This window comes from Arvicola amphibius, chromosome 5 (assembly GCF_903992535.2).
Source record: "Arvicola amphibius chromosome 5, mArvAmp1.2, whole genome shotgun sequence".
Lineage (NCBI taxonomy): Eukaryota > Metazoa > Chordata > Mammalia > Rodentia > Cricetidae > Arvicola > Arvicola amphibius.
In genome coordinates, this window is record NC_052051.1 from 113777310 (window position 1) to 113798922 (window position 21613).

At 40.3% G+C, this 21613-nt stretch overlaps 1 protein-coding gene across 9 annotated transcripts in view; it reads left to right on the forward strand.

Moving 5' to 3' along the window:
• Positions 1 to 20724, forward strand: part of LOC119814125 (ankyrin repeat and KH domain-containing protein 1) — a 120859-nt gene extending 100135 nt beyond the window's left edge. For 5 of the 9 annotated variants that reach the window (XM_038329483.1, XM_038329491.1, XM_038329484.1 and 2 more), the window contains 9 exons: positions 831 to 980; positions 1276 to 2882; positions 8561 to 8734; positions 10038 to 10292; positions 11425 to 11573; positions 12563 to 12727; positions 15811 to 15920; positions 20102 to 20272; positions 20407 to 20724. In XM_038329483.1, the coding sequence (XP_038185411.1) occupies positions 831 to 980; positions 1276 to 2882; positions 8561 to 8734; positions 10038 to 10292; positions 11425 to 11573; positions 12563 to 12727; positions 15811 to 15920; positions 20102 to 20272; positions 20407 to 20410 (2785 nt within the window). In that variant the 3' untranslated portion in view covers positions 20411 to 20724. Of the gene's footprint in view, positions 1 to 830; positions 981 to 1275; positions 2883 to 8560; positions 8735 to 10037; positions 10293 to 11424; positions 11574 to 12562; positions 12728 to 12977; positions 13535 to 15810; positions 15921 to 16216; positions 16544 to 20101; positions 20273 to 20406 lie in introns of those variants that run through there. The other 4 variants (XM_038329486.1, XM_038329487.1, XM_038329490.2 and 1 more) reach the window with 4 other exon arrangements.
• Positions 20725 to 21613: the final 889 nt, after the last annotated feature.

Below are 21613 nucleotides of genomic sequence, written 5' to 3' on the forward strand. Positions count from 1 at the left end.
CCTTCCTTCCTTCCTTCCTTCCTTCCTTCCTTCCTTCCTTCCTTCCTTCCCATGCCAATCCCAATTCCTCCTCCCTCCTCTCCTCCCGCTCCCCCAGCCTTCTTCCCCACCCCATCCTCAGAGGGTAAGGCCTCCCCTGGGAAGTCAGCTGAGTCTGTCCCATCACCTCGCTGAGGCAAGACCAAGCCCCCTCTCCCCCGTGCCTAGGCTGAGCAAGATATCTCTCCATAGAGAATGGGCTCCACAAAGTCAGTTCATGCATTAGAATTAGATCTTGGTCCTGCTGCCAGTGGCCCCATATACTGCCCAAGCCACACCATTATTGCCTGTATTCAGGGGGCCTAATTCTATGCAGGTTCCCCAGTTGTCAATCTCCCACTAGCTCAGGTCAGTTGATTCTGTGGGTTTCTTCATCACGGTCTTGACCCCTTTGTTCATTGTCTTTTGGTTTTTTTGTTTTGTTTTGTTTTTGTTTTTTTGAGACAGAATCTCAATAAGTATCTCTGGCTATCCTGGAACTCACAATGTAGACCAGACTGGGCTCATATTCAGAGATCTCCCTACTTCTGTCCCCCAAGTACTGGGGCTAAAGCGTGCACCACCATGTCCCACTTAGAATTTTTGTTTTAAATGGCAATCTAGTTTTTAATCTAATTTTCCTCAACTAAATTCAATATAATAATAGTTTCTAAAATAAGAATTTAATTAAGGATCAAGAATATTCTAAAAAAATTCCATCAATATACTTAGACATCTTAACTTTTTATTCCAATATTTATTATTTAAAGATGTTAGATTTCATAAGCTCATGGGCAGCCTTCATTTTATAGGTCAAAGAAATTATCTGTTCCAGCCTCAGTGGTGTCCAGAATAATGGGAAGAGGAGGATGTAACATTACAGCAATACAAGATGTTACTGGTGCCCATATTGATGTGGATAAACAAAAAGATAAGAATGGAGAGAGAATGATTACAATAAGGTAACTGTTAAAAATGACAGATATATTACTAGTTCTGAATCAAAATTTTATAAGAAGCATACTTTTAGTAGATAGGAATTTTATTTGAGAGTTGGGATATAGCTCAATGGTAAATTTCTTGCTTAACATATATTAAGCCCTGGGGTCAACCCCATGTGGAAAAATTGATTCGTAAGATTATCTAGGGAAAAAACAAAATCAAAATGTATTGTAAAAAACAAATTTCTATTATAAAAAAGATTACCTAAGGTGTGTTGTTTTTCATATTGTTGGCCTTATTTCATTTGTTCTCCAGGGGTGGTACAGAATCAACCAGATACGCAGTTCAACTTATCAATGCACTTATTCAAGATCCTGCAAAGGAACTAGAAGACTTGATTCCTAAAAACCATATCAGGACACCTGCCAGCACCAAGTCCATTCATACAAACTTCTCACCTGGAGTAGGCACCGCAGCAACTTCCAGCAAGAATGCATTTCCCTTGGGTGCTCCAGCTCTTGTAACATCACAGGCAGCAACATTATCTACCTTCCAGCCCACTAATAAACTTAGCAAGAATGTGCCAACAAATGTGCGCTCTCCTTTCCCAGTCTCTCTTCCTTTAGCTTACCCTCATCCTCATTTTGCTCTGCTGGCTGCTCAGACTATGCAACAGATTCGGCATCCTCGCTTACCCATGGCACAGTTTGGAGGAACCTTCTCACCCTCACCTAACACTTGGGGACCATTCCCAGTGAGACCTGTGAATCCTGGCAATACAAATAGTTCTCCAAAGCATAATAATACAGCCCGTCTACCTAACCAGAATGGACCTGTTTTACCATCAGAATCTCCTGGACTAGCTACTGCCAATTGTCCTATCACTGTCTCTTCTGTGGTTGCTGCCAGTCAGCAGCTATGCATGACTAATACTCGAACTCCTTCATCAGTCAGAAAGCAGTTGTTTGCTTGTGTGCCTAAGACCAGTCCTCCAGCAACAGTGATTTCCTCTGTGACAAGCACTAGTAGTTCCTTGCCTTCTGTCTCCTCCACATCTACCACTAGTGGACAAGTTACCACCACATTTATACCTGCAACTACTCCTCAGGTACAACTTTCTTCACAAAAGATAGAGTCTTTCTCTGCCATACCACCTCCCAAAGAGAAAGTGTCTACACAGGACCAGCCTTTGACAAACCTATGTACACCAACTGCAAACAGTTGTAATAGCTCTGCCAGCAACACCTCAGGAGCTCCAGAAACTCACCCATCCAGTAGTCCTTCTCCTCCCTCCAATAATACACAAGAGGAAGGACAGCCACCCAATGTGTCTGATTTAAATCCTATGTCAATGCCTTTTGCCTCTAACTCGGAACCAGCTCCATTGACTTTGGCATCACCTAGATTGACCACTGCTGATAATCAGGACACTGGTAATTTACCTCAGTTAGCTGTACCAACACCTCGAGTTTCTCATCGAATGCAACCCAGAGGTTCTTTTTACTCAGTGCTACCAAATGCAACTATACACCAAGATCCCCAGTCAATTTTTGTTACCAATCCTGTTCCTTTAACACCACCTCAAGGCCCACCAGCTGCAGTGCAGCTTTCATCAGCTGTGAACATTATGAATGGTTCTCAGATGCACATAAACCCAGCAAATAAGTCTTTGCAACCTCCATTTGGCCCAGCCACACTCTTTAATCACTTCAGTAGTCTTTTTGATAGCAGTCAGGTGTCAGCTAACCAAGGGTGGGGAGATGGCCCACTGCCCTCAAGAGTTGCTGCAGATGCCTCTTTCACTGTTCAGTCAGCTTTCCTGAGTAACTCTGTACTTGGACACTTGGAAAATGTACACCCTGACAACTCTAAGGCACCTGGCTTCAGACCACCTTCCCAGAGAGTTTCTACCAGTCCAGTTGGTAAGTCATTAAGTACTGTAGTTAAATATGGGGCTGTTATAACTCACCTTCTAAGCTAATAAGCACTTATTTTGTACCTAATATTGCATAACCTTAAAGAAATGCTTTTTAATGCTGCTTTAAATGGGCCATTTATTGCTATATGTAAATCACATAAAATAAGCTATTTCATTCTTTTGTATTTCTGTACCTAATAGTAAGGAGATTATACCTTGTATTGGTTCAGTCTTTTGGAAGTTGATGTCCATTATATAAATAGAAAGGATCCATAGCATACTTCAAGGATTCCAAATTTATAGATTTTTTTAAATCATAATGATTATTTGTTTTTCTGAAAACATTAGAACTGCACACTGCTCCATCATTCATATTACTTTATATTACATTAATGTGCTCAGTATCTTTTACATCATTAGGTGCAGCTATGGAAGAGATTTCGGTCATGTTCTAGAGTGCTGGGATCATAGGCATGCACCACTGTCTGGCTTTGACTTCTTGACTTAGAAATTAGATGCTGCTGTGGTGGTGAAGGGGCTCTCAGAGCTCCTACTGCTCTCTATTGGCAACCAACAGATTCTAAGAGAGGGGTAGGCATAGCATCCAGTTGTATGTCCACTGGTGAACCCACCAGGCTCAGATAGTTCCAAACTCAGGGTCACGCAAATGGCCGTAGTAAAATTTTGTAGGACATTAAATAAAACCCAATGAATATGGAAAAGAGATTTGTATAGAAGAAGTGGGGTTGCTTGGGTTAGGAGTGAAATAAGTGATTGTCAAAGGGAGAGTAATAATGCATTTGATACATGTATGAAATTGTCAAAGGAAAAAATAACTATTAGCTACTGATACATTATAAAAAAAGATGTAGATGGATTGGCAGCCAGTTTTGACTTGGAGATATTTGAAAGAGGAAATCTATTTCGCAGAGAATAAGAACAAAATTTCAGTCCAGTCTGTACTATACTGAAAAATGAGAAATTCTTAATGTCTGAAATTATTTCAAAACTTAAGGTAAAAAAAAATAACATCGTTTGAGAATTAGGTTTAGTAGCATACACCTGTAATTGCAAAACTTAGGAGACTGAGATAGTTGAATCACAAGTTCTAGGCAAACCTGAACTACATATCAAGATCCTGTCTCAAATGAAAATGTGGATACTATAGAGAGAGCAGTTAAGAGCACTAGCTGCTCTTACAGAGAACCCAGGGTTCAGTTCCTACCACCCACAGCAGCTCACAACTATCTAACTCCAGTCCCAAAGGATCTGGCACCCCTTTCTGGCCTCCATAGGTACTAGGCATGTATATGGTGCACAGACATACATGCAGACAGAACACCCATACACATAAATAAATAAAATTAATTTTAAAAAATGAAATAAAAGTCTGGTGACCCACAGTAATGATAAGGAACATGCAAGCAAGGCAAAACATCCAGACACATCAAAATAAGGCTGGAGGAATGACTCAGTGGTTAAGAGTACTGACTGCTCTTCCAGAGGACCCAGATTCAATTCCCAGTACTCACATGGCAGCTTACAACTGTCTGTCATTCCAGGATCTGACACCCTCACACAGCCATACATGGCAGGCAAAAAAATATGCACATAAAATAAAAATGAATAAATTATTTTTAAAAAGTAAAGCCAGGCAGTGGCGCACGCCTTTAATTCCAGCACTTTGGAGGCAGAGGCAGGCGGATCACTGTGAGTTCAAGGCCAACCTGGTCTACAAGAGCTAGTTCCAGGACAGGCTTCAAAGCTACAGAGAAACCCTGTCTCGAAAAACCAGTAATAATAATAATAATAATAATATATATATGTGTGTGTGTGTGTGTGTGTGTGTGTGTAAATTTTTTAAAAAGAAATACTCTTAGGAGTTGGAGAGATGAGTCAGCTGTTAAGAGCAATATTTCTTCAGGAGATCTGAATTCAGGTTCCAGCACCCACATCATGTTCCTCACAACTGCCTGTAGCTCGAGCTCCATGAGATCTGAAGCCCTCTTCTGGATTCGTGTGCACATACACAAATAAACACAAACACATAATGAAAAAAGTATTGGAAGGAAACACTACTGCCACTTAACATTCTGTTCTAATTGGAAAACTGCTCTTTAGTCCATGGTGCCCTTTTGATAGCTGTACACTACTAGTTTATGTTGTTCTGGATGTGTTGTAGCCTTAACTTTTATTTCAGATATGTTTAGGTTTACTTGTCTTTTCAGAGAAACATTGCTGTTATTTTTCAAATATATCTATAACCTTGTAAAAAAAAAAAAAAAACTATTATCCAAACTGTCATGTACACATTTCTTTCTTCCTTTCTTTTCTTCGTTCCTTCTTTCCTTTCTTTCTTTTTAAAGTTTTCCAAAACAAAGTTTCACTGTGTAGCCCTTGCAGTCCTGTAACTCACTCTGTAGAGCAGGCTGGCCTCAAACTCACCTGCCTCTGCCTCCCAAGTGCTGAGAAAAAAGAAGGCATATGCCACTACTGCTTTTTTCTTTTTTGTAAATAAGCATCTATTGTGACTATTCACTTTGGGAAACTAGTAGAAATTTTCAGAAACCTCAGTGTGAAAGAACTCACTGTTAGTATGCTCAGGGCTTAATAGAGAATATTTTTCTTTGATTGTCCTTACGGGGAGAAAATGAAGGACGGGAATATATAGTCATGCACCTGGAGACTAAAGGATACATGTCAGATGTCCTCCTCAGTAGTTCTCCAGCAATTATTTCTTTTATTTTTATTTATATTTATATTTATTATGTATGCATGCATATATGTGTACCTTATGCAAGTACTCTCAGGTAAGAAAAGAATGTCAGATTCCCTGGTACTGGTGTTACAGGCAGTGTGAGTCTCCAGCTATAGTACTGAGGACTTCTAATCGATCTCTTCAGTTCAGTCCCTCTCCATTTTATACATACATACATACATACATACATACATACATACATACATACATACTACATTTAGTCTTTGTGTCTGTGTCTATGTGTCTGCCTCAGCACACATGTAGAGGTTAGACGACAACTTACAGGAGTTAGTTCTCTTTCCCCAACATGGGTTCCTGAGATGAAAACGCAGATCATTAGGTGTGATGGCAAGAGCTCTTGACTGCTTAACCAATCACCAGTCCCTCTCCCCCTTATTATTTGAGACAGGATCTCTCACTGAACCTTGAGATTAGTAACTTGGCTAGTCTGGTTGGCCAGCAACCCCTTGGTATCCTCTTCAGTGCTGGGGTTACCTATTCATTCTACTGAGCCTGAGTACATGGAATCAAATTCAGGTCCTTTTATTTATACAGCATGTGCTTTACCAACTGAGCTATTTCTCTATCACTATTTTTATGCTTTTTAAATGGATTTATGTATAATATAACAAAGCCATTTTCCTTAATGGGGAAATCAATTGCTTAAAAATATCTTCTTAAGATAATTTTTGATAACTTTTTATGTTGATAATTGTTGTCAGGGTTTCTATCCTGCCTGCTTCCCGCAATCATTAAGTCCCAAAGAAATCACACAGAGGTCTACATTAATCATAAACTGATTGGCCCATTAGCTCAGGCTTCTTATTAACTCTTATAACTTATATTAGCCCATTATTCTTGTCTATGCTAGCCACATGGCTTGGTACCTTTTTCAGTGAGGCAGTCACATCTTGCTTCTTCTGTGGCAGGCTCACAACTGCAGAGAGAATGGGCTTTCCTCTTCCCAGATTTCTCCTGTTCTCACTGACCTGCCTCTAGTTCCTGTCTGGTTGTCCCACCTATACTTCCTGCCTACCTATTGACCAGTGTTTATTTACAATATAATTGACAGAATGTAGACCATGGTCCCACAGATAATAACTACTTTTTTATGGCTGGACATCGTGGTTTATGTCTATAAGTGTAAAACCTGGGAGTCAGAGACAGGCCAAGTTCAAGGCCTCCCTGGTCTACATAATGAGGTCCTGCCCAGTCAGGGAAAAATAATAATAATTTTTAAAAAAGAAAAAGAAAAAAGTCTGGAAAGGTGGTTTAGTAGGCAGTTTAGAGTAATTTTTGCTCTTACAAAGGTTCTAGGTCTGATTCCATAGCAGCTCATAACCTTCTATAACTCCAGTTTCAAAGGATTCAACATTTCCTCCTCTTTTTTTTCAGATGACAGAGCCTTTACACCTATAACTCTGACTGGTCTGGAACTCAAAGAGAGCCACCTGTCTCAGCTTTTCTAGTGTGCTACCACACCCAACCACCCTCTTCTGACCTTTGAGGGCACCAGGAGTGCATGTGGTATACATACATGCAGGCAAAACATTCATACACGAAATAAACTTAAAGTAAAATAGCCAGGCAGTGATGACGCACACCTTTAATCCCAGCACTCGGGAGGCAGAGGCATGTGGATCTCTGTGAGCTCGAGGACAGTCTGGTCTGCAAAGTGAATTTCCAGGACAGCCAGAGCTACACAGAAAACCTGTCTCAACCCGCCCCCCCCCCCCCACACACACGGATTGACAGACAGATAGATATAAAGCTGGACATGGGTTTAACTATTTGTGGGCTGCCAAATGCCTATCAGCATTCCTACTATCTGAGTTCAATCGCTAGAAACCACATGGTAGACCCAGAGAACCAACTCTCGCCGGGCGATGGTGGCGCACGCCTTTAATCCCAGCACTCGGGAGGCAGAGGCAGGCGGATTTCTGTGAGTTCGAGACCAGCCTGGTCTACAAGAGCTAGTTCCAGGACAGGCTCCAAAGCCACAGAGAAACCCTGTCTCGAAAAACCAAAAAAAAAAAAAAAGAGAGAACCAACTCTCAAATGCATGTTCTCCACACATTTGTATTTTATGCATATAAAAATAAATAATTTAGCTAGGCAGAGGTGGTGCACACCTTTAATCCCAGCAGTCTGGAGGCAGAGGCAGGTAGATCTCTGTGAGTTCGAGGCCAGCCTGGTCTACAGAGCAAGTTCCAGGATAGCCAGGGCTAAACATAAAAGCTCTGTCCTGGAATATATAAGTCAATAAATAACGACAAAAATTCCTTGTTCTGAACTGGAAATTAGTACCTACCTATAATTTTTTTCTAGAAGTTTGTCTCATTTCCCTAATACACTCACTAGAGAAACCAGTGAAATTTAAAGGAAGTATTAAATTTATACAAACTAATAGAAGCTATTATATAATTTGAGTTTTTGTTTATGAGAATACTAAAATTATTTTGTTGGTTTTTTTCTTTGTGAATAAAGAAACATTAGTAAATTTTGTTGTTCATCTTCATTGGAAATTACTATAGCTTTATAAGTAACTAGCTTTACTTAAAGAGTTTCCTCAAAGGAGAATGCATATGTTATTGGGCAAGTACCACTTAGATATACACAAAAATGATCTTATTTCATGTCCCATTCAGTAACAAAAGCTTGAAGATATATTTAGAACATAACTTCAGATGAACTTCCACTTTGAAACACTGAGTTCACTTTCCTTTAGTTAGAGGTACTGGGTGATATTCTTCTGATTATAAAAGATTGGGTTTGGCAATATAGTATCATATATATGAGTTCATTTTTTTGATTTATGAAAAATATGCCATATGCTTCTTTATCTTAAAAAGAATTAAGTAAACCTTCAGCTTTCCATTTTAAAGTCTCAGCTAATTGGATATCTTGAACCTGTTTTATTTCAGGGTTGCCATCCATTGACCCATCAGGCAGCTCCCCATCTGCTGCTGCTCCTCTGACAAGTTTTTCTGGCATACCAGGGACAAGGGTTTTCCTGCAAGGGCCAGCACCTGTCGGGACTCCTAGTTTCAACAGACAACACTTTTCTCCCCATCCTTGGACAAGCGCCTCAAACACATGTAGGAATCCTAGAGAAACTCTTCGCAAAAAATCTTGAATAAGCTATTAAGCCATTTGATTATGGGTACATTATGTAGTGGTTTTAGTAAAATAAGAAATATGCAGATACCTGAGGTTTGTATGTGATCAAACTAAAAATGTTTCCACTGGTTCTTTGGATCAAGAATCCGTGATACACATAGTAGTTTACAAAAGGCCCCTGTGAAGGACAGCAGGGTTGTGAAATTACTCTGAAAAGAAACTAATTGTAGGTGATCCTTCTGACATAGTTTCACACTTACTTTTGCATTTTGGGGATGTATTTATTACCTTCTATAGATGTACCTTTATTTTTACTTATTTCGATATTTAGAGCATGTGAATTACTTGGTCTCACATAATATATGATATTCTCCCCCACTGCCTTGTTCTGGAAATTGAGCTCTGGGCCTTGCACATAACTAGGCAAGTTATTTACCACTAAGCTACAGCTACAGCTCTTTTTTTTTTTTTTTTTAACATAGTCCATATTAGCTTTTTATTTTCTTTATTTTTTTGAGACAAGATTTCTCTATGTAACCCTGGCTGTCCTTGAATTTAGTATTTAGACTAAACTCACCTCAAACTCACAAAGATCTGCCTGCCTCTGTCTCCCGAGTGTTGGAATTTAAGGTGTACACCACAACACCTGATCTGCATTAGTGTTTGTGACAAAAAAAACTACACATATTACAAGTTCACTGAAGAATTAAAGTTATCACTTAAATTCTAGAATGATTTTAACATTTAACTTCTCTTATAGAAAAAGAAGGCTATAGAAATGGGAGAAAATTAGCTGGGCAGTGGTGGTGCACGCCTTTAATCCCAGCACTCGGGAGGCAGAGGTAGGCAGATCTCTGTGAAGCCAGCCTAGTCTACAAGAGCTAGTTCCAGGACAGGCTCCAAAGCTACGAGAAACCCTGTCTCAGAAAACCAAAAGAAAGAAAGAAATGGGAGAGAATTAACAAATACATAAAATACAGTCTTTAAACATTGTCATAGTAAATGTAAGATATAATTATGTTTTCAGAGGATTATTTAGTATAATGATAAATTCTTTTCTAGCTTTGTCCAGTTCAATTGGAAAAAGCCTTACAAGCTCTTTATACTTAGCTTCAGGCAGAAGTATTCTAAACAGTGGTTATAAAAATATTTTCATTTGAATTATCGTTTTAAATGAACTTTTCTTTACAGAACCTATGTTGGAATATATCTTTACAAGGTTTCTCATATTCCTTTAGTTTTTATATGTAATAAAACAATAGAGAAATATTTTGCCACCAGGTGACTCTCCTATTCCATCTGTTTCTTCGGGATCATCTTCACCTCTTTCAGCCACTTCTGCACCACCAACTCTGGGCCAACAATCCAAAGGAAATAGTGCCAGTCAGGATCGAAAGATACCTCCTCCTATTGGAACAGAGAGGCTGGCCAGGATTCGGCAAGGAGGATCTGTTGCACAAGCTCCCGTAGGGACCAGTTTTGTTGCTCCTGTTGGACACAGTGGGATCTGGTCATTTGGTGTCAATGCTGTGTCAGGTACCTTACCCTCTCTCTGCTAAGACATCCTGAATATTATAAGAGTTTGTCATTAAAACTTAATTCCTAGAGGTAGGGGAAGAGGGGCTAGAGAGAGGACTCTGATGAAGAGCACTCAAATGGCAGCTCGCAGCTGCCTGTAACATAATTCCAAGGCATCTGATACCTCTTCAGACCTTTGTGGGCTCCTCCATGTAGGTAGTACACACACATATATGCATGCACATAGACACATAAAATTAAATAATTTTCCCCCAAAATTGAATTCCTTAAACGTGTCTATATTTGTACAAACCTACTAACACTTCAGAGCCTTAGGTGGATTACCAATCCCAGATCACCATGAGTTACACAGGGAGTTAGGGTCCAGTCTGAGCTGTTGCACGGTGAGGCCTTCTCTCACAGACCAGTGAGTGTTGATAAAGCCCTAAAGTAGAGCACTCACCTTGCACACAAAGCCGTGGGTTGGCTCTCTGATAATGCACAGAGGCAAAAAGTTTTTAACAAACACAGCATACCAAAGTGTAAAAGAAGAAAAATCCTTAGTTTCTATACTTAACATTCAGTGAAAGAAAGGGATTTATAGCTATGAGGGATTCATTTCTATCCTAATCTAGAATGTTATTTGAGATGATACATAGAATTGATCAGAAGTAAAAGTTTCAGCTGGACCTGGTAATTCAGGAGGCTGAGGCAAGAATCTTGATTTGAGTTCCAGCCTAGCCTAAACTACTAGACTAGGTTCCTTTCTCAAAAGAAATAGGATCCAAAGCATAATTGCTTTCTGTCTTAAGGTTTCTAGTGCAGAATAGTTTGAGTTCTTTAACATCAGGAGTTGGAAGTATGCAGAGGCATTTACCTGGTTTTCTAGGAAGTTGATTTTTATTTGATTGATTAGTTATGGCTTGCCAGGGTATGGTAAATGTTGTAAGAACTCTTGAGAAGAATTATTTTGATATACAGGTGGATCTCTCTGAGTATAGTCTACAGAGTCTACAAAGTGAGTTCCAGGACAGCCAGGACTGTTACTCAGATAAACTCTATCTCACAAAATAAGAAATAACAAAAGTGCTAATATTTTATTGTTTTACCTAAGCCAATACTAAACACTATTTTTAATTCTTTTTTCCAGAAGGCTTATCAGGTTGGTCACAGTCTATGATAGGGAACCATCCAATGCATCAACAATTATCAGACCCAAGCACATTCTCCCAGCATCAGCCAATGGAGAGAGATGATTCTGGAATGGTAGCTCCCTCTAACATTTTTCACCAGCCTATGGTAAGTAGCTTTGTGGGCTTTTCTACAGTGAATTACCATGCATCATTGTAATTTTGATATGTTGCCAGCCAGTATAGTCACTGATTAAGGAATAGTTTATGAGGAAATTACCCTTTTGCTTCTGTGACTGTCAGATATATTGTTCAGTTTTAAGAGTGGGTACTGTTGTCTTAACAGTCCTTCTAAAACACCTGAGAGATATGAGTTCTGCTTTGTTTTCTGGGCCACACATTTGAGAGAGGTCTCTACCCCCTAAAGAACTGGCTGTTGGAGCTGGAGATGGCTCAAAGGATAAGAACATTGACTACTCTTCCAGAGGTCCTGAGTTCAATTCCCAGCAAACACATGGTGGCTCACAATCATCTATAATGAGATCTGATGCCCTCTTTTGGTGTGCAGGCAGCAAACATGCAGACAAAACACTGTATATACATAATAAATTTAAAAAAAGAACTGGCTATTGGATTCATTGTTCTTTTGTGCGCTTCCATATAGCCAGATTATAGCTGTAAACGCTCATATAGAATTACACCTTTTTTTTTTTTTTTGGAGATGGGGTCACACCATGTGATCCTGACTGGCCTGGAACTCACTTTGTAGACCAGGCTCTCCTCAACGCACAGAGATCCACCTGTCTTTGCATAGGATTAATTTAAAGGCATGCACCTCCATACCCAACTACTCTTTTCTTATAAGTAAAACTGCACTAAGAAAATTGAATATATTATATTTTCATCCAGTATGGGGAAGTTCATAATAATTTCAAATTGGATTAGTTTTGATTTTGTTTTGTTTTATTTTTTTCCTCTCTTACTGAAAAATATTGCAAATGCAGATGAAACACTTGATTTCTCAATACTGTGCCATGATATTACTAATAGAATCCTCTGAAGTTATTTGAATAAAGAATTATAAAGAGGTCTCAGCTGGTATTAATGGAATCATCATCTGTCATTTCATAATTAAGACTTCTTTTTCTGCTGTTTTAGGGTCTGCCGATTTCCATGTATGGAGGCACCATTATACCCTCTCATCCTCAGCTTGCTGATGTTCCAGGGGGCCCACTGTTCAATGGACTTCACAACTCAGATCATGCTTGGAACCCTATGATAAAAGTTATCCAGAATTCAACTGAATGCACTGATGCTCAGCAGGTAAAACATGCTTAAATCTCTTCTACTTTTCATATTTGTCATGTGAGTCTGATGGGAAATGTAAGGTCTGAGTAATGACTATTAATCTGAATTAAGTTTTTCATTATCAAAATGATTCTAAACATTCTATTTCTTATATGTGTGTTCTTCCTAGGCAGAAACAGTGCATTGCCATTGAATTTATATATTCATTTCACAAATATGTAAAGATTCCTAATTGGAAATTCCAATTTTTCCTCCCCCTTTTCAGATTTGGCCTGGCACGTGGGCACCTCATATTGGAAACATGCATCTCAAATATGTCAACTAAGTTAGAAGGTCTTTACTCTTTAGCCTTGTTTGGGAAACCTATGACTTTGGAAGGACTCTGGGGTTTTTTTTATTTTGTTTTTTTGTTTTTTGTTTTTTTGTCTTGGTTTCTTTTTTTTTTCTTTTTCCTTTTCTTTTTTTTAATGTGCCTAACTAAAATATTCTCTGAGGCTTTAGCAATGGAAATTTGATTGCCCATTGTGTAAGAACAAATTAATTTCCTATCCCCACCTGAGTATGTTCTCTGGTTAGTTTAGCCATTTTTGACTTGAGATAAGATGAACCTAGTGCTTTTGGCTAAACATACTGAATGCTACTTGTATGCAGAAGAGAATTAGATGATTACATGTTTCAACTTTTTAGGGTGGTAAATACATGTATAATTGTTTACATACTTAAAAAATGAGTAAATTTCCTGTCATATAGTGGCTCTACTTAATGTAGCCTGTATTAATGTGAAATATTTACCAGAATATTCAATAAAAAAAATGAACAGTGTTTAGAAGTGGGGTGTGATCCTTTCAGTGGTCATGAAGATTCCAGCCAATCCACAGTCATACTAAATTAGATTGCTAATGCTGTATTTATTTGTATCATGCTTTTCACATTTAACACTGTAGAGTCTATTCTTAGACAGCCATAAAAAGCACTGTTGAAACTTATTAGCTACTTCTTATTCTCCTGTCTCCCACCTCATTAAATATGAGGGTTTTTAAGCCTTTACAGTTTGTGTTAGCTGACATTAGCAAATAGGCCACTTGGTAAGTTTTGCTCTTTATGGATCATGACTACTAAGGCTTTCCATTGATTTAGGGATACCCAAATCAATCATCCACTTTGGGTTCCTTTGTGCTTAGTGATTTTTGAATTGGGACATAAGAAGTGGAGGAGTTAATCAGTTATACTGATGAATAACTGAGTACTATTTATAAATCAGTGACTAATGCTATGTTTAGTCCCATGAACTCAAAAATGAAAAGCCAATATGCTAAACAAATCAATCACAAAAACACTAAACTAAGTTGGCTAAACCATACACTGTGTACAATGGAGAAGGAAATTCTACTGAAACGTATCATCAGTTGTGGGTTTTTTGTTTGCTTGTTCAGTTGGTTTTGGTTTTTTGAGACTGGGTTTTTCTGTAGCTTTGGAGGCTGTCCTGGAACTAGCTCTGTAGACTATGCTGGCCTCGAACTCACAGAGATCCGCTTGCCTCTGCCTCCCAAGTGCTGGGATTAAAGGTGTGCACTGCCACCACCTGGCTCAGTTGTGTTTTAATGTAGTTCAATGTCCCAGCATTATAAACAGTATTTAAAAGAAAACATTTTGGGGACTGAGAGAAAACAAAAAGAGAATGCACACGCAAACACACACAAGCAACAACCAAAAGCAGCATGCAAGCATGATTCCTACTCTAAAAGCAATTAAGAATTCTTAGTAATCTTGCCTGGGTTCTGAACCATCACCCGGTCAGAAATATGCTATTAGTTCTATGTAAGATGTAACTTGGTTCTTTGGTCTTCCACATCATTTTACGTGTGAGAAAGCTTCTTTAAGTGCATTTCTTATTTTCTATTTTTGATGAATTTGGAAAGTATCACTGGTGGGAAGTTTACTGACTTTATAGTGGTCATATAAAATCTTCTCGAGGCCATCTCACTCTCGGGCAGAACAGTCCTTTAGATTGCCTACATATCTTGTTCTTTACTCTTATGGATAACAGAAACAGTCACTTAAAATTAGTGAAATGAATGAAGCTGCTCTTGATGAAATAGAGAGAGGTAATCTTAAGTAAATTATTCAGAACAAAAAAGTGAGTTTTATTCTACATTAATTTTTTGTAAAGTATTTGAATGATCTCGGAATCCTTAAATCTATTTCTAAACCTTGAATACAACAGAAGAAATTCTGTCTCGGGTCAGAAACTAGAATCCATAAAGAGAAAGGAAGGAGAAAATCCCCTAGAGAATTAGGAAGAAAGGAGTTGTGCAGTGGGAGCCCTGGGAGACGCTCCTCCTTCCCTTTCGTCAACATCACCTCCTTTTCTATTTGGATCTTGGTAACCTAATCCCAGCCCTATTTTACTTGCTATAATCTCTTCTTCCTCTTCCTGCCTCTTCCTGACATTACTTTACTGCTATTTTACCAACTTGAACATTGGATAAAACCTAGCTCAGGTAAGAACTTGATTATTTTCAAAACATACAAGGGATGGAGGGAGGCAGTATGGGTACAGTGGAGTACGAGTCAAAAGTCTAAGTCCTATTTTTCATTTCTGTCATTTACAACTCTGTGACTTTAGGCAAGTCCTCTCATTTTTCTGGGCCTCACAATCCCCATCTGAATATGAAATCAATCTTAAATTAACCCAGAGGAGTCTTGTGGTTATAACACAGATTTTCTTCTTTTTCTTGTCAATGAAAATGTATGGTATTGGGAATACTGGAAAAAATGTTTACAGTTCTGAGGTTTGATTCTGATCACTGGAATCAAAGGCCTTCTATTCTGGAGACCGGTATTGATTTGAAAATTAGTGGAAACAGAAGAAAATGTTACACATTCATAATGAGCCCTTAAGTTTTAAAGAAACATCCTGTGAAGTAAGGCACATGTCAAATCCCATGAGAATAAAAGCTCTTCCAAAGAATAAAACTGTATCTTCAAGGTTTCTGGATTCACTTCTTTCAAGTAGTGTTCAGTGTAATAAAATTATTGATGTTTTAGAATCCTTTAAAACTGTTGTGGCTACAGTGTGCTGAATTGCCCTTTTATAGGCCAGTGTGCTTTCTTCAGTCCCTGCTCTCAAAGGGGAAATTCCATCACCTCAGCTAACCAGACCAAAGAAGAGAGTTGGACAGCCAATGGTGGCCTCTTCTAACCAGAGGTAAGAAATCTCAAGCCTTATGGTTTCTGTTCCTCTTCCCAACTGGAACACTACTACACAAGAGGTCTGTCCTTGGTTTGAGTTGGCTTGTAGAAGCAGGAGAACAAGCATGCGTTCAAGCCAATCAGAGTCCAGCATGGTTGTGCACCCCTGTATACCCAGCACTTACAAAGTAGAGGTAGGGGGATCAGGATTTTAATGCAAGCCTCAGCTCCATGACACGCTTATCTCAACACCACTTATACATCCCCAACAAAAGGCCTAAACGTTGGACTTCATACCTGATTCTTTCCTAGTGTTGAAGACCTTTGGACCACATTGTAAACTGAGAAGAGACAAACAAACCTGTAGAAAAACAGCTTCAGAACATCTTGTTCTGTGACTAGCAAGAAGTACTTCTACCAAACAATACAGCTGGTCATATCTTCCTAGAGGACCCTGTCCTGGGGTGAGGACTGTGATGATGTTGCATTTTCCATTTACCCACAGTGATTTGGCAACTGACCACAGGCTAGATCTTTCACGTTCACTCTCTACTTTAGGAAATGAATATGGAAAGGTAGTTCTGAGTGTCGAATTTTCAAGTGTGTTAATACCACATCCAATAAAGGTCATAAAGCCCAGCATAGTGGCCTGTGCCTGAAAGTTTTTCCTAAGATAGAAGGATCACTTGAGCCCAGGAGCTCAATACCAATCTGAACAAAATAAGAAATCCTCCATATCAAAATAATAATAGCAGACATGAGCCTGGGCTTCAAGACATAAGAGGACAAGATCATGAACATGTTAGCTGATTTCAAACCTGTCTGTGAAAACTTTTCACTTACATACGTGATCCACCTGCCTCTGCCTCCCCAGTCCTGGGAGTAATGGTGTGTGCCACCAAATCCAACTTGTTTCACTTTATTTTGGTGGTACTGCTGGGAATTCAAAGCTGTTTACTTAAGTGGCAGAGACCTGGCATTTGCCTTATAGGTTTAATTGTATCTCTGGTAGTTAATCCTAGGCATAGTTTTTGTTTTGATACTTTGATTGGTTTTTGTTTCTGAATCAAACAGTAATTAATGTTAAACCTGTGACTTAAACTTCTGATGCTTTATCCAAGTTATGCAGTTGTATGGGTGTGGAGTCTGGCTTTTTTTATAGTTTTCTAGCCCTGCCAGCCCATTGTATGTTATAGGAATAACACTGGCTGCTGTTTTATAGTAGAGATTCAAAGAAGGAAGACATCACTCCTCATGCACCTTTCTCGAAAACCTCTAGAATTTGTTTGGGTTTCATTTTCATTTTGATGATGCTCGGGACCAAACCCAGGACCTCAGGCATGCTACACAAGCACTCTATATATCTTCAGCCTCTATAATTTTTGTGTTGCCTCACTATATAGACCAGGGTGGCCTCAAACTTGAAGATCTGCCTACTTCTGCCTTCCCAGTGCTGGGACTAAAGAATGTGCTACCACATATAGCCTGCCCCTTTAGTTCTACTTCTGTTTTTTCTCAGTTTGTTTTGGTGACTCACTTTCTTAATTAAATATTAGTATGTAGACCTCTTCTTGCACTACACCTTCTCAGATTATAGCACCCCATACTCTTGTATTTCCCTTCTGAATAAGTAGGCAGTCCCCCTGAGCCAGTTGTTACAGCTCCTTGTAGTGCTCTGTCTTGTTATTCTGCACACAGTATTCATTACTTAATATAAGTTATGCCCCTGTTTGTTTTCCCTTTTGTAGCTCCAGCTACCCAAGATTCTCAGAGCAGGAGATTGGCAGTTTACCATCGCTTACCTCCATTTTCCTCAGCCTGTCCTTGATCAGATCACTTTACTTTCCACCTTTAAATTTTTATTACAATTATTGGGGAGAGGGGCATACACTGTCAGTGTGCCTATGAAGAGGTTAGAGGACTGCTTGCAGGAATTGGTTCTTTTCTTCCACTTTGTGAGGTTGGAGCTTAGATCATCAGGCTGGGCAGTTAGTGCCTTAATCTGATGAGCCATTTCACTGGCCCCTACTTTGTTGTTCTGTGTATCTGAATTTCCTCCATTTTTCTGTCTCCATTGCCACTGCCCAATGGACTCATTTTCAGAATCACCATCCTCTATACTCCATGCCCCCACTCTGAACCATTAGGCTATTTTCTCACTTTGTTTAAAAGTTGAAATTGTCAAGAGAGTTATCCAGTCTGCATAGACATGCACCACTTTGTAAGAGACTTTAATACCTTTTGGGGAATAATAAAATATATGTACACCTGCTACCTGGAATGTGATTCTGAAAACCTGCAGCTTCTGCATTAACAGGAATTGTCCGTCATATCAAGCTCAGCCAGGCTTGGTGGTGCATGCCTTTAAGCAACAGTCAGGGGTAAAGGCAGGTAGATCTTTAAATCAAAAGCCAGCCTGATCTATGTACCAACTGCAGGCCAGCTAGATCCTGTCAGGCCAGTGAGATCCTGTCAATAGTAATAATAATAATAATAATAATAATAATAATAATAATAAATAAATAAAACAATACTGTCCACTCTGTAAGGCAAACCTATCTTTGTTCCTTTCCAGAGAGCTAACAGACTAAGCCTTCCTCACCAAGTCCATAGTTAGCTATGTCCATCGAAGGGCTGACCTCTGCACTCTTGATACCTTGGCTACAGCTTTCCCTGTTCCCATCTCCTAGTTTGCTGAACTTTGAGTAGACCTGGTGTCACATTCAAAAAGCCTATGATTTCCTGTTACGCCACAAGGGCAGGCCATCAAGGCACTTTGACCAAGTACAGCAGTTTGTTACCAGAGGCACTACAAAGCTGGGCTGAAGGACCCAAACTCTAGTCACTCCAGATCTGTGGGCGTGTTTCCATCATAAAGCTTGGTTAATAAGTACATTGCTGTCTGAAACTGTTGGAAGAAATGGGTACAACCGTACCTCCCGACATCCAGGAATAACTAGCAAATAAACTCTCAAGTCAGAGCAGATCCTGAGAGCTCCTGGGCAAGTGGGCGGAACCCTCAGGTTAAGTGACTGGCCAATGGCCCATCCCAGGTGTGACGTAGCCTAGTGGTGTTGCCTGCTGCCACACGTGGTCAGCTGAGACTGCCTACTCTTTAGACCTGTTTTCCCGTGCTTTCAAGGCACCTGCTGTTGCCTTCCTGCTGCTCGCTATGTTTGCCTCTAGAAGTTGCCCTATTCCAGGGTGTCGAGACCGGCTCTCAGATAGCTACAGCACCACGCCGGGGGGCACACTTTGTGCCACCACCCCGGGAGGTCAGTGGGCAGGGCAGGGGTTTGTGCTCTGTGGGGCACTGTGGGGGGTGGAGTGGGGTGGACCGAGGTGGACCTTGGAATTGCTTCTGCAGGGTTCTCCAAGGTATAGCATAGAAGGAGACTATTTGAAAATAGTTTACAAAAAAAAAAAAAAAAAGGCAGTGAACACTGCTTATAAACAGTTCATGTTATGTTTTGGTGATTCCCCAGCCATAAAATTGTTATTGCTACTTCATAACTGTAATTTTGCTATGGTTATGAATCATAATGTAAACATCTGCAGTTTCTGGTGGTCTTAGGCAATCCCTGTTGAGGGGGTCGTGACCAATAATAGGTTGAGAACCACTGCAATAGAAGGTGGCCACAACAGAAAGCAAGTATTATATAGTGATTGCAGCCCTGGGTCATGAGCTGCTGCACTGGCAAACGGGTTTCTGCCATGTGGAAACAGAAGGGAGCAGCAAGAATAGGGCAGGGCTCTTCGAGGACACTGTTAGCCATTTTCTCATGGATGAGGCTAGCCCTAAGGGATTTAGGGGGCAAGGGGACATGTTTTCCAAGTAATGCAACTCTCCCTTGCAAGAGGTGAGAACCCAGGATGAAATTCTTAATGTTTCAGACATTTTTGGTGAAAGGTTGGGCAGTTTGGCCCCACTATATATACCAAAACAAGAACTATGAACTGTAGACTATCAGCCTAAAGTACCTGAGTTTTCAAGTGTGGTGTTCCCTCTCAAGACTACCACTACTGTTGTAGCCCAGAGTACCTACAGACTAGCTAGATGTCCAAACTTGCCTTGATGTTGCTTAGACTGAACTTGGTTGGGCATGTCTTTTGTGGTGTGACCTGCCAGCTGAATCCTAGTTGGGCAGTAACGTGTTCAAGTGCCTGGTTCTTAACTTCAGCTCTATTCCTTCACAGGCACCAGGATCATCTACGACCGAAAGTTCCTGCTGGGGTGCAGGAATTCTCCCATTGCCCGGACACCTCCCTACTGCCTCCCTCAGATTCCCGGGGTCACAATTCCCCCAGTCCCACCCACCAGGCTGGAGCTGCTGAAGGAACAGAAGCAGACAGAGGAAGAGACAACCGGTAAGAAAGTAGGACTAGCAATTAAATGCCTTTGTAGAGTAGAGTTTTGGGCCTCAATTCCAAGAGGGGTTCCTGTCCTAACTGGGCTTACAAACGCTTAAGTGAGTAACTGTTCTCTTGACTTCTCTCCCTAGATGACGAACAGTTTGAAATGGACATGTAATCCAATGAAAGATGACCTGTGTGGAGTCACGGATCTCTTATTGCCACTGTTGCCACCACCTCTTCTAGGGTATTCAAGGGCAGCTGGCCTCATCTAATCTGAAGAGTGACTTGTTGGTTCTGGGCTTCCTTTAGTTCTGAGGCAGCTGGACCAGGGATAGCAGTGGACACTTGCCAAGCCCTTAACTTTCTCTGGTATATACATATTCCTCCCAAACCCTGGCCCTCAGAGCTGGCACTGGGGAACAGAATATGTCACCTTTTGGCTGCTTAGTAAACATTCAACGAAATGCCATGGCTCCAGTGTTCTCCTCAGTGCTGAACTCTCAGCTATACAGCTGAGAGACCCAGCAGGCCCAAGTCTGTTCCCAGCTCCCAATGGCCCCCTTCCTGCAGCAATTAGGGCTTGAGGCAGGCAGTGAGAGAATACTGCTAGAGTTACTAGGTCATAAAGCACAACAGCTGAGCCTTGCCCAGGGCTGACTGTTCCTGTCTTTCCAGGAAGTGAGGGCCCCCACCCCCATCCATTTGTAATGTGCACTCCTAGAAGAGATGCTGTTTCAGCTAACACCCCCCTCAGTTTCTCCCCTGCCTTTCCTTCTGCTTCCTATCTCTTAAGTACCAATCACCAGTTCAATTCTGGAAACCTTGCATCTCTCTTCTCACCATAACCACCAGTACATTTCTGGTCCCAGCTATTTCTTTTTAAAAAAAAAAAAAAAAAAGTGTTAGGAAAGATTGGGAGAAGGGTGCTGGAGAAATGGCTCAGAAGTTAAGAGCACTGGTTGCTCTTGAGTTCAAGTCCCAACAACCAAAAGTATCTCATAACCTTCTATAATGGGATTTGATGCCCTCTTCTGTGTGTGAAGGCATATATGTGGACAGAGCACTCATATACATAAATAAATCTAAAAGACTAGCCTGGTGATGGTGGCACACGCCTTTAATCCCAGCATTTTAGAGGCAAAGGCAGAGAGAACTCTGAGTTCAAGGCCAGCCTGGTTTACAGAACAAGTTCCAGGTTATTCAGAGCTACACAGAGAAACCCTGTCTCAACAAAAACAAAAAGGACTAGGGCTTACACTGAAACCAAAATGAGGCATCACCTTGTTTGCTAAATCAGATAATCTTGATCTCAAATATCAGTAATCTAATCTTTGTTGTTGAAACAGAATCTCA